Here is a 13,123-nt window from a genome sequence, read left to right as displayed (position 1 = left end):
GCTTAATTCACAGATGCCTGAAGAAGGTCTGTGACCAAAACGTTGCATAATAAAAGTGTTTTGCAAGTGTAGATAGTCATATACAGTATATCGGGAGCGTGTCGCTATTTCGACGTATCATTTGTTCGACGGCCCGCAATTTCGACGCGCCGATAGTTCGACTTAGGGATCGCGAGTTTTCGGCTCCGCTGTTTCGACTGCACCCTTTTTCGAAAAAAAGGACGCCAATGTTTCGACACGACAACTGTCCGACACGACAACAGTTCGACAAGACGGCACGGTATTTCGACAATGAAAAAACAAGTCTCTCTCACACACGCACAGACAGACTCACAATGCCAACTAACCCAGCCTTACCTCCCCGACTTATTTGTTCTCTTTCTCGTCTCTCGTCTCCCTCCCTCCCTCTCTCGCTCTCTCTCTCTCTTGTCTCGATCTCGTCTCTCCCCCCCCTCTCTCTCTCTCTCTCTCTCACACACACACACACACACACACACACACACACACACACACACACACACACACACACACACACACACACACACACACACACACAGTCACACACACCACAGGGCGAACGGCGGACTGGTTACTGTCTTTCTCACAATGGCCCAAATGCAAACTGTTGTTCTGCTGTCATAAGCCTGTGTTTGCCAATAAAGCTCCTTTGAGTTTGAAGCCTATGTTGCGTTGGATTTTTGGCGAAGTGACCTGTAGTGACATGCATGAACTGTAGGCAGGGGTGTTGTGGCAACTTGTGGGGGGAGTGGGTCTCCATTTAGAAGCCCTGTGCACGTATTTATTAGCTGGAGCGGTCGCATGCATGCGCTCGCGCACGTGAGTGATCGCCGATTAGGCCTATAATAACCTCTTTAATATGCTCCAGACTGACCCGACAGAACTTATCACACCTACTAGATCAGTAGTGTTTTTGCGAGGTGCTAAAACAGCAAAGGGTGTTCGCGCATCTTCTGTCTGTCTGTCTGTCTGTCTGTCTGTCTGTCTGTCTGTCTGTCTGTCTCTCTCTCCCCTCCTCGCTTTCTCTCTCTCCTCCATGCTCTCCTCTCCCTCTCTCTGTGTGCATGCTTAAAAGAACAGATCTGCAAGTTAACATCCTGTAGGCTACTATCCGACGGTGTTGATAGCCTGTTATTTTTGCCTTGTACTGCCTTGTTTAAAAAAAAACTCCATGCTCTGCAGCTTTCTATTGGACACAGACATGTTCATATGTGCATAGGCCTACAGCTAGGGAGGAGAGTATATTTTACGTTTATATGCACCCATATTACTGTCATGTCTTTATAATATGTTGCTTTTAACAAGTAAGATAAGTGATTGGCGGAGCTTGTTGCGCACTGACTGTGGTCATTCATTAGGCTACTCTTAAACAGGGCCGTGCAGTCCATACAGGCAAACCCCACACAGGCTGGGGGCCTCATGAGATTTTGATTTTTTTTAACCAATATGGGCATGGGCCCCAGTTGAGCTGTTGAACAGAGAACAGTTGAAGTGAGGGTTAACATGAAACAATTGCTTTGGACATATTAGCTCATTAGAATATGAAAAGAGATTGGCTCTCAAAGGTGCAGGCCAGATAACAATGGCCCTAATTTACCCAAGCAGTTCCTTCATGTGTGTTCTGTGATGTCACATACATCTTTAAGAGGCCCCAATAAACCCTGTGAAAATGTTATCTCATCCTGGGGGGCCCACTTCAAACTGTCCAGGGCCCCCAAAAATATCAATTTGGGGGCCCTCAAAACTTTTTTAAATGTAAATATTTACACAGACTTTAGAAGTATCCATTCCGGATGCAGGGAATGGGGGCCCCCCAGGATGAGATTAATTAAAGTAGCTATGGACTTAACATATATATGAGGGTTACCAAATTGAGGTACATATATTGATATATATGTATATATTCAATCTCATTTGGGCCCCCCCTGACAGTTTGAAGTGGGCCCATGATGATGTCAACATAATGAACGGTAAGCGACTTAACATAAATGTTATGTTTAACTTAATACTTTAAACAGGTTTACTGGGGCTTCTTAAAGATGGCATGCTAGTTTGTTTTACTGGCAATAATTGAAGTAGCTATGAAATGAAATATAATTAACAGGCTGCCTGTGGACACACATCCATTTACATGTATTTAGTGTGAGACAAAGGTTGAGAACCACTGCAAAACATGCACTTAAAGTTATTCTTGTTCTTATTATCATTAAGGTATAGTTATTTGTAGGTAATAACTCTGATATTCCAATTATGTAATCTTGTAACTCTAAAAAAATTATGTGAGAGTGAAGCACAATTGCTTTGGATATATTAGCTCATTAGAATTTGAAAAGAGCTTGGCTCGCAAAGGTGAGACCAGATAACAATGGCCCTGATTACACAAGCAGTTCCTTCATGAATGTTCTGTGATGTCATGTACACTAATTTAAAGGATGCAGGGAATGGATCCATTTCTTCTAAAGTCTGTGTAAATATTTATATTTAAAAGGTTTTGAGGCCCCCTAAATTGATATACATATGTGTATCAATTCCCTTTAGTTTTGGGGGCCCTGGACAGTTACTTTAAAGTGGCGCCCCCCAGGATGAGATCAAATTTTTACAGGGTTTACTGGGGCTTCTTAAAGATGGCACGCAGTGTTTGTTTTACTGGCAATGATTAACATGGACTTAAAATATATGCAATTTTGATGGTTACCAAATTGGGCCAGGGGCCTCAAACCGGGGTTTGCCTTGCCTGGGTCCCCCTAGGTCCTAAGCACGGCCCTGCTTTTCCCGTCCGTAAAGATTACTTTACCCCACGTCCTCAGGTAATGTTAATCCAGAGAGAGAGAGAGAGGGAGAGAGGGAGAGAGAGAGGGAGAGAGGGAGAGAGACGAGAAAGAGAACAAAAAAGTCGGGGAGGTAAGGCTGGGTTAGTTGGCATTGTGAGTCTGTCTGTGCGTGTGTGAGAGAGACTTGTTTTTTTCATTGTCGAAATACCGTGCTGCCTTGTCGAAAGAGCGTGCCGCCCAGTCGAAAGACCGGCGTCAGTTTTTTCGAAAAAGGGTGCCGTCGAAACAGCGGAGCCGAAATCTCGCGATCCCTAAGTCGAACTATCGGCGCGTCGAAGTTGCGGGCCGTCGAACATTTGGGACGTCGAAAAAGCGAGATTTCCCCCAGTATATCGTCACTGTCGGGCAGAAACCTCCAAGTTTCAAATGAGTATGTTTTTTTCGCAAAGTAAAGCCCTGCTTCATCATACAAGGCCGTCGCACAAAACGTGAGGCGTTGTGTGCTTGTAGATCTGCTGTTTTCACTAGTTTATTTCATTTTTTAAATGATGAATACAAAACAAACGGTTTTGGACAGGGTTTCCACCCGACAACGACGATATAGATGTTGTGCATTGTTCAGAATACGTTGATCCCTGCCTACGCACCTATCTCTGAGCTTATCAGGTGTGCATAAGACTCTGTTGCCTATGCTTAATTCATACAAATGTATAATTGACATGAGACATAGTTAATAATCAAAATCTTTCTACACAATAAAACCTGTAAATCTCTTTCTCTCTCTCCTTAACACATATGGTGCCAACCCCGAGTTTCCCGAGTTTGTATTGGTACTACCGCTGTGCCAACCCCGAGTTTCCCGAGTTTGGGCCGTTTTTGAAAAAAAAAATTTTTTTTTTTTTTTTTTTTTTTTTTTCAAATTTTTTTTTTGGACCTCCAGAAATGTATTAGGCATGATCGCGATCGCGAAATTGCATGTTTAACCCCCATACCAACTCATTCTTTCAAACATGGCAGCCATGTTTGTTTACATCTGAAGAAAACATAATGGCTGATAAATCATGAATGCCTGAACGGATTTCCAAGCGGATTTTTTTGTTTGAAAGCTGTGAACAGCATCTACACACGTGGTGCATCATCTAGGCATGGGCGTGCACTTTTTACACAATTGCACAATTACATGGAAGTCTATGGTAACCATGGCAACGCGAGACATTGAAGAGAAAAAATCATTGCAACATAAGTGTTAATGTCCACAGTAGCCGCATGCAGCCAACGAATGTCCCCGCTTTCAACCAGCTGAGCCTGCATGCAGTGCACCAAAGTGAATCAGGACGCCTCCCACTGAGCTACAAAGTTAGTCAATTTACAAGCTCTCATTAAAGGCAGCAGAGGCCAAAGCCTCATTTCCCAAACGATCAGCTTTTTTACTCCAACAAAATAATCTTGTAAGGTTTCAGACAGTGAATCAGGACACTCACACAGCCAGCCACCAGCCAACAGCCAAGCCCAGTTAAATCCATATTTTACTGTTGATTGATTGATTGAATACTTTATTAGTCAATAATGTAAACAGCCACATGGTACAATCAGACATTAAGGCTAAAAAGTCCTGTTTCCATTGTGGTCTTTTCAATTAATCAGCACATCATAAAAATAACAATAATACATGTCATCAACAAATCCAAAACATTATGTACAAAGGAGAAACAGGAAAAACAGCAGCAGTGAATGACAACTCCTTTCTATGGGAACATGCATTCATCTCCCCTTGTGGTCGGTCTCCTGATTTTCCAGGCCAGTTTTGAAAGAAGAAACCAGTTTCGCTCCATCATGTGCTCAGGCGAGCAACGCATTGCGTCGTTGACATTACAGCAGCGCCCGAGGGCCAATCAATAACATACAAAGATCCTGCAGGATGGATACAGGCCGAGGTTTTCTCCCTTCCTAATTTATTTATTATTCTTCATTGCGGTGGCCATCAGAGGCGACCGCCCGATTAACTCCTCAATAAATCACGAGTCGCAGAACCACTGTCATCGATTCGCTCGTCTCAGTGCCTTGACCCACCCTCGTTAAGCCCCTCTGTGTCGGCACTCGCTTGCGGGAAAATTGCCATCGAGAGTGGCTGTGTGTCACAGAGGGAATATCAGAGCGCACATACTGTACAGGCCGAGAAACTGCCTGTGAAAGAGCAAGTGGGATGACACAGAACACAGAGTGGGAGAATGATGAGGAAAAAATAGATGGGAGAAAGAGAGAGAGATGTACTGTATGCGTGGGACGAGATACTGGAGAGCTATCTGGCATGGCAGAAGGAGAGAGAAGTGGAGGTAGCGGAGATGAAGTGGGTGTCTAAGTTGCATTGATATTATTCGTCACAAGTCAGGCCCGATAGGATCTTTAATATTCGATTGCAAAGTTCCCCTCTCAATTCCAATCCCCACACCAGAAGATGAGGAGCAAAATCTAGTGCTGCGAAGGAAAGTGGGAGGTAGATTCATTCACATTTGAGAATATCTGAGGTGGTGGTGTAATGAAGTTTTGCTATGTCACGCTCCATAACCACATGACACTGCCAGATACGACGATGTGTTGGACCAATCAAAGTTCAGTTCATTGAAACTGGAAGGAGAAAAACAAACTAACAAGCATACAAAGGATGTCATTACCAAATTACCACATTACAGAGGGAATGTAAGACGGAAGGATCGAAGAATTAATCTTTTTAATAGCAGCCTCCTGCTACATCATGTTTGCAACATAACATTTTATGGCACAGAATTGTCGTCCTATCATGTTCCCTGAGCTCCTGATGGGAAAATACATAAAATCAGTGGAGAGTGACAACAGCAGCAGAGACACTGCAATAAAAGGAGGATTTGTACGGTAATGAATATACATGGCTTTTGGTTTTCATTACATCCTTATATCTGCATGCGCAGCAACGATAGCGCTTTCAATTTGTGCACGGAGGCCACTGATCTAAACCAACCACGGTTTAATTAATGTAACGATTTACACACAATCAGCTGAATAGCGGGGATGAGCAGAGATTGCAACAGTGTCCTGTTAATTGATCCGCTCAGTTAGAGAAAGACAAACCGCATTGATTTTGTCATCATGGTTGTAAAACACCTGAATAATGTATCATATTGAATGAAGTGCAGCTTCACTGGCCTCACATAGGTATACTGTACTCACTGTATATATATTTTTTAAATTCTCTGATCGGATCGGGAGATCGGAAATCCGGGAGATCGGGGACAATTTCAAAAGATCGGAATCGGGAGAAAAAGATTGGGAAACATCTTGTCTTTATATATATTTTAAAAAGATATAAGCTGATGAGCTTTATTTTTAATTTGTTTTGATACAATGCTGCACAAAGTGAAAAAAGAAGCTTGGATAGAATGGATACATTTAAATAAATAAATAAAAACCTTAAGGGACAACATAAAAGCACATTTTTCTTTTCTTTTTCCTTAATGCATTGCCGAAAGATCGGATCGGGAAGGATCGGGATCGAATCGGGAGCAAAAATATGTGATCGGGAGCAAAAAAACGTGATCGGGACATCCCTAATTCTCTTGTAAATCATAACAAACATGCAAACAAACAATTATCAGGGCCAGCTGCTGGCATAAGCAGCCTATAGGGACACTTAGGGCTTCAACCACTAGGGGGACCACATGACATGATCACAATAAATAAATAAATACAGTAAATACTTATTTATTTATATACTGTAATTACCTGCAACATACCTACTGGCAGAGGAATGTAGTGAATAATTAAATGATACACTATTCAGCACACTACTAGAGATTAACATTGAAAGAAAAGAGAACAGTGTGATCAGCAAAAATAAATACAAAATAATAATAATAATAATAATAAAAGATGGTAATATACTGTATGTATGTCAACAGAAAAGGATGGGAGTATCAGTCGGCGAGGGATGAAATGTTCTGACCCAGGCCCAGCTCCTCATCCCATGTCTCCTGGGGTTGCAGGGGGCCCGAGCTAAATGATTGATGGTTAGGAACCGAATGGACCCTTATGGATCTGTAACTCAGAGTTAAATTAAATATAGTGTGGTCCCAGATGACCTCACTTTATCTTCAGATAAGGAGTCAGATAGTTGTGAGAGACGAGTTGAACGACCAGAGAGAGAACACACACACTCATCGACCTCCGGTCATCACACTCTGAGTGTTGGAAGGTAACCAAGAAGTATTTCACTTTCAAAAAAACTTTTGGTAATTTTATCATCTAATCAGGCTTTTATGAACACCCTGAACAGTTTTTAATGATGCGTGATTGAATATTTAGATATTTGATGAAAATGTTACCAGGCCCTCCAGGCCTGGTAACAGGCCTGGATTGTAACTTCAAACTTCATTTTAACCATGATAGATTCATTAAAAACACCCATTATTTTTTCTGGTGACTCATATTACCCTCCTAATATGTGAGCAGGCAGTGTTTTTTCTACGGAGCCCCTTAAGGGACGTGTATCGACTTTTTGTTTTTGAGCAACCAGTTTGTATTTTGGTGTTAGTTTTGTTTTTTCCAGGAACGTTTTTGTTTTTTTATGTATTGACTTTGTTTTTGTTTTATTGACTTTGTCTTTTTGAGGAACATTTTTGTAATTTGGTGTTATTGTCTTTTTTTTCAAAGTGGCAGTGCCACTTTTTCAAAGTGGCAGTGCCACTTTCAAAGTTTTTTATTGACTTTGTCTTTTTGAGGAACATTTTGTAATTTGGTGTTATTGTCTTTTTTTTCAAAGTGGCAGTGCCACTTTGAAACAAGCAGTGCGACTTCAAACACGCAGTGCGTGTTTGAACACGCACTGCGTGTTTGAACACGCACTGCGTGTTTGAACTCGCAGTGCGTGTTGTTCAGACATTACTTGAGAAAGCCGCACATGGGCTGACCTTGCCTGCAGACCATGGGTCAGTCTGCTGGGCGTCCAGCAGGGGGAGCCAGGGGGCCCTGGCACAGCAAGGTTTAGACTCCAAAAAACACAAACAGAAGATGTGACGTACTTCCTGACTGGACTGACTGACTGACTGTTTGGCAACGTGCAGTTTGCTGAGCACCCGAGAAGCTTCCACGCCAGCTTAAACGGTAAATAAATAATTATTTGAATCAATACCGCAGCGCTTCAGCAGTCCAACTGCTATAAATACAGAAAGGGCTAATGTGACTTAAGACAAGCAGAGTTCAGCTACAATAGCTGAAACGCTGCGGTATTGATTCAAATAATTATTTATTTACCGTTTAAGCTGGCGTGGAAGCTTCTCGGGTGCTCAGCAAACTGCACGTTGCCAAACAGTCAGTCAGTCAGTCCAGTCAGGAAGTACGTCACATCGCCTGTTTGTGTTTTTTGGAGTCTAAACCTTGCTGTGCCAGGGCCCCCTGGCTCCCCCTGCTGGACGCCCAGCAGACTGACCCATGGTCTGCAGGCAAGGTCAGCCCATGTGCGGCTTTCTCAAGTAATGTCTGAAAAACACGCACTGCGAGTTCAAACACGCAGTGCGTGTTCAAACACGCACTGCCACTTTGAAAGTGGCACTGCCACTTTGAAAAAGTGGCACTGCCACTTTGAAAAAAAAGACAATAACACCAAATTACAAAAATGTTCCTCAAAAAGACAAAGTCAATAAAAAAACTTTGAAAGTGGCACTGCCACTTTGAAAAAGTGGCACTGCCACTTTGAAAAAAAAGACAATAACACCAAATTACAAAAATGTTCCTCAAAAAGACAAAGTCAATAAAAAAACAAACAAAGTCAATACATAAAAAAACAAAAACGTTCCTGGAAAAAACAAAACTAACACCAAAATACAAACTGGTTGCTCAAAAACAAAAAGTCGATACACGTCCCTTAAGGGACTCCGTATTTTTCGATAACATTTTTCATTTATTTTTAATAATTATTTTTTTGTATTTCATTTTTTCCACTTTTCCAAATAATTATTAAAAATAAATGAAAAAAGTTATCGAAAAAACACGGCCTGCTCACGTATTAGGAAGGTAAAATGAGTCACCAGAAAAGATTATGTGTGTTTTTAATGAATCTATCATGGTTAAAACTGAGTTTGAAGTTACAATGGGTTTGTATGTGGAGAGAAGCCCTACCACTGCTCCCAGTTGAAAGTGGAATATCCCTTTAAGTATTTAAGTACAATTTTGAGGTATTTTTTTTTTACTTTACTGGCGTATTTCCAATTTTGTGTACTTTTACTTCTCCTCCTCTACTTCTCAGTGGCAAATATTGTACTTTTACTCCACTACAATTATTTAAAAACTTTTAGTTACTAGTTACTTTGTAGCTCACAATATGTCGCATTGCGACGCATTGTGAGTTTGTAGATCTACTATTTACAAAACATTTATTTATTTATGCCATCTCCTCCTCATGAGCACAGCGTCTGAAACCTGCTCTCAATCAGCAGGAAGTGTGTCTCTCTGTGCTTCTCAGCACGTTGTGTAAATGTAAAGCATTCAGCAGCACCTCTGATCTCTGTCCAACATCAACATTATCTCTCTGGCCGTCTGTCTGCCCTGCAGGAGGCACTGATAAATCTCTGATTATTACTAGATTTACTTGTTCTTTCATCTACAACTACATCTACCACTCATTGGGTGGTGGTACTGTATGTGAAAGCCTAGCACACACACACAAATAAATAAACGAATCTAAATATGTTAACCAGTTACACCATATACTTCTACTTCTATACTACTTCTACCTCTCTCTGACGAAAGAAAAATGTCTGTCTATTATGAAAGGTATGTTTGCTTTAAAGGACAACTTTGTTTTAGTTTTTTACAATAAGGGTTCATATTTTAGATTGTAATTAGAGTTAGAGTGTTGACATGTTTTCATTTACTTTGCTTTCTATCGTTTTAGCGATTTTAGCGATTTTGATTTCAGTGGGCGGGGGCATTTCGTAGAAGTACCTATATGTGTCTTTTTATGGGCAATTTCTTTATTACTATTTACAGTAACATTACCAGCCTCCATAAGTCACATCTGCCCATGAAAGATTGCGGTGCATCTTGGGAATGGGCTTATTGCCCCCACCCACTGAAATCAAAATCATTAAAATCGCAAAAATGAAAGCAGTAAATGAAAACATTTGAACACTCATCTTTTCTTTTCTCTAATTACAATCTAAAATGTGAACCCTTGTTGTAACAAAAGTTGCCCTTTAAAGAAGCTGTTTACACAACACGACCTGCGCACAAACTGGACGTGCCTCATCTGGGTGACAGATGACAGCACTAAGGGACACGATTCCATCGCTAAACCCAACTCTCAATTCCGAGCTACTTGGATTTGTCTGAGAGATCTTCTCACGCTTGTGTTCCCCTCTTGAGAGAGCCCGCCTCTGCCCGCCGCCTCTTCTGCGGCTGCGAGGTGGCGGCTAAACTTCTGAAGTGAAGAAAAATCGCTACTTTGAATCACGTCGGTGATTTGCGAGGCTTGGAACGAGACGAGAGCGGAGGATAGTAAAAAGTGGCGGCTGTTTGCATCGATCCATGCAGTGCCCTCTAATCTCATTAACTGCTTCTTGATTTATTGAGATGAGGCCCAGAGTGCGGTGGGGTTATGGAAGCAAACGGTCAACACACCAGGCCCCCCTAAGAGTCACTGAGGTCAATTAACTGCTCAGTAAACCCACACTCCCACAATCCCTCACATCAGTCGTTGCCTCCTCATTAATGCTTGTTTGAGGTGGGGTGGGGGGGTGGGGAGGTACATGAGAACAACCAGGGGCGCTAGGAGATAAATTATCGGCAGTAATGAGGGGAGTCAAGGCTGCATCCAGCCATCGCAATCCTACAAGCTGCATTATAGCGCTAATAAATGTAACACGCATTGAACAAAGTGGGTATTGATCACACTGCAGCGTGCAGGTAAATGGACCAGAGAATAAAGATACAACGCAAACACTGGCGTTCACAGCAATTATCCAACGATTGAGCAATTATGACAAACGATGCTGTGTGAGAGAGAGGTGATATTTTTCCGCTGGTGAGGAACTCTGCTTGTGACTGGCTGAGATGGGGGTAAGGGAGCGCTCATTTGCTTAATCTGATGAACGATTCTATCAACCACGGCTTAACAAGTCTCGTGTGGCGCGACTGTTGCCTCCCACAATTTGCAAATGCTCCCATCATACAGTCTGGGGCACGGAAGCTCTGATCATGAATATCCGGTATGAGAAGCGATAAAGCGAATGTGAAGCCTCCTGCGCACTTCTGTTTTGTTTTTACAGTTGTGTACATTTATCCCAATATAAATAAAAGCATATATATGGCTGCTTATCAGGAATGAATTTTAAAATGTATTTTCATGAACAGAAATGCAAGCTTCCGTTACTCGGATTTCAGGAGGTGCAGTTCCAGACTCTAGTCTCCATTCGGAGATTGTGGAATAGTTTTCTGGCTACGGGAGTGCGGCACCAACCATCCTAGGAAAAAAATGTAAAAACGTGTGGGAGGAAGCGTGTCACGGCGCTCACCTGATAGTCGCTGGGCCAGAAGGTGCTGACAGCCAGCTCCACCTGATGCCACTGGCGTCCCTGGGAGCCAGAGATGTTCCACACGGCGCTGCCTCTGGGACCGCCGTTGACGCGCACGTAGACCTGCAGCTCCCCGGGGCTGTGGCCGTCGCGGCTGTACAGGAAGTAGCTGAACTGGATGCAGTGGGTGTCGTTCTCGCTGAGCGAGCGCAGGAGCAACTGAGCGCGCTGCCCCGCGGCATGCTGGGAGGAGTTGACCATCAGGAAGGAACCTGCAGGAGAGAGAGCGGAGGATGCAAGCAAACTTTCAGTTAGACAGGTATGTAGTGTATATCATGTGTGGAGGCCAGTGGCGATTCGGAAGTCCCGAGTTGTTGTGTTGGCTAGTCCGCACTCTCGCCTTGTATGTCATGTTAGCGTTCAACCATTAAACAACACAATTGTTAAAGAATAAAAGAGTAGAGCTTGTTGCTAGTTGAGAGCTTGTAGATCTGCTATTTTTGGCTAAAGTTCTATACAGTATATATAAGGAGGAAAAAAGTTTCTATCACACAAAGATTTGGAGGACCCCCCTGTTGAAGACCCCTGGCCTAATCCACATTGTTATCAAAGATACAGGAGTGCTCTGATATGGGCAGGTCAGTTTGTCTCCATTTGTCTGGTCTCTGTGTCGTCCTGCAACACCCTGGCCTGTCAGGGTTCAAGCAGATCCTGTTGTTTCGCTTGTTTTCCTGCCCTGTGCAAAGCTTCAGAGCAGAGTAGTGGACTTTCATCTGGACTGAATGAGGCTCAAACAGTTCACAACTTTATGATCCAGCCTGTACAACAACATACACTGACCTGGATCACTAAACAGCATGTGTGTGTGTGTGTGTGTGTGTGTGTGTGTGTGTGTGTGTGTGTGTGTGTGTGTGTGTGTGTGTGTGTGTGTGTGTGTGTGTGTGTGTGTGTGTGTGTGAGAGATAAAAGACTCAAGCCTTTGTAACCTAAGGGAACATCTACTAAAGTAACGAGGCGGAGCAGAGTACTACCAAGGATTGGATCTGGAGCTTACAGCGGATAACGTTATTCCCCTAATGTTACCTTTGCTAGCCCTCTAATTATGATTATTATTACAGATCAAAGTGCTTGATGCTGCTGGAGAAAGAGAGAGAGAGATAGATTGAATCTTGAATATGGTACATCATCAAACATCAGGTAAAAAAAAAACAATAAAACTAATTAGAATAACAGATGGTGCAAATATTATTTTCATTAGGGAGGCAAAGAGCCACCATATGGCCTATAAACAAGAGTTGATTGCCGTGCTGAATTTAGATTTTGGCATTCCTATTCTCTTTTATCTTATTAGTCTCTCACTCTCTTCACCAGGACGCAATAGAATGAATGTTGACTTTATATTTATTTTTTAATTTATCCTTTATTTAACAGGGGTTAAGAGAGTTCCATCTCTTTTTCAACAATCTGGAAATAGTGCTGTGTTTTAATTACTCTGAAATGCATTCTGTGAAAAGTGTGACTTATGTTCAGACAGAACAGAGAACTGTTAAAATCTAATCAAATCAAATAATAGCATGTAAATGTTTTTATGTTAATTGTTATTTGACATCTTATTGATAATACTGTATATGTATATACTATACATTCTACAATGGCAATCCTATAGTCTACTGTATATATACTGTATTACAGTATATACAGTATACACACGTAAACACGTCCACATATAAAAACTACCTGAGGCGGATCAGAAGAGCCAACATGACCCAAGTGTCAAGTTGACTGAAGCTGCAT

General features: G+C 42.2%; 1 protein-coding gene across 1 annotated transcript in view; it reads right to left on the bottom strand.

Moving 5' to 3' along the window:
- LOC308293343 (receptor-type tyrosine-protein phosphatase U-like) overlaps positions 1-11,601 on the bottom strand; it is a gene marked incomplete at its 3' end in the record, with an annotated part of 95,561 nt that extends 83,960 nt beyond the window's left edge. The window contains exon 1 of the mRNA XM_080735811.1: positions 11,330-11,601. Coding sequence (XP_080591937.1) covers positions 11,330-11,590 — 261 coding nt within the window. The 5' untranslated portion in view covers positions 11,591-11,601. The remainder of the gene's footprint in view (positions 1-11,329) is intronic.
- Between the last annotated feature and the right edge of the window lie 1,522 nt (positions 11,602-13,123).

The sequence above is a fragment of the Nannobrachium achirus genome, assembly GCF_963921795.1.
Source record: "Nannobrachium achirus genome assembly, chromosome: 10".
Lineage (NCBI taxonomy): Eukaryota > Metazoa > Chordata > Actinopteri > Myctophiformes > Myctophidae > Nannobrachium > Nannobrachium achirus.
The sequence above is the reverse complement of the archived record's forward strand: the minus strand, read 5'-3'. Positions and strand labels throughout refer to the sequence as shown.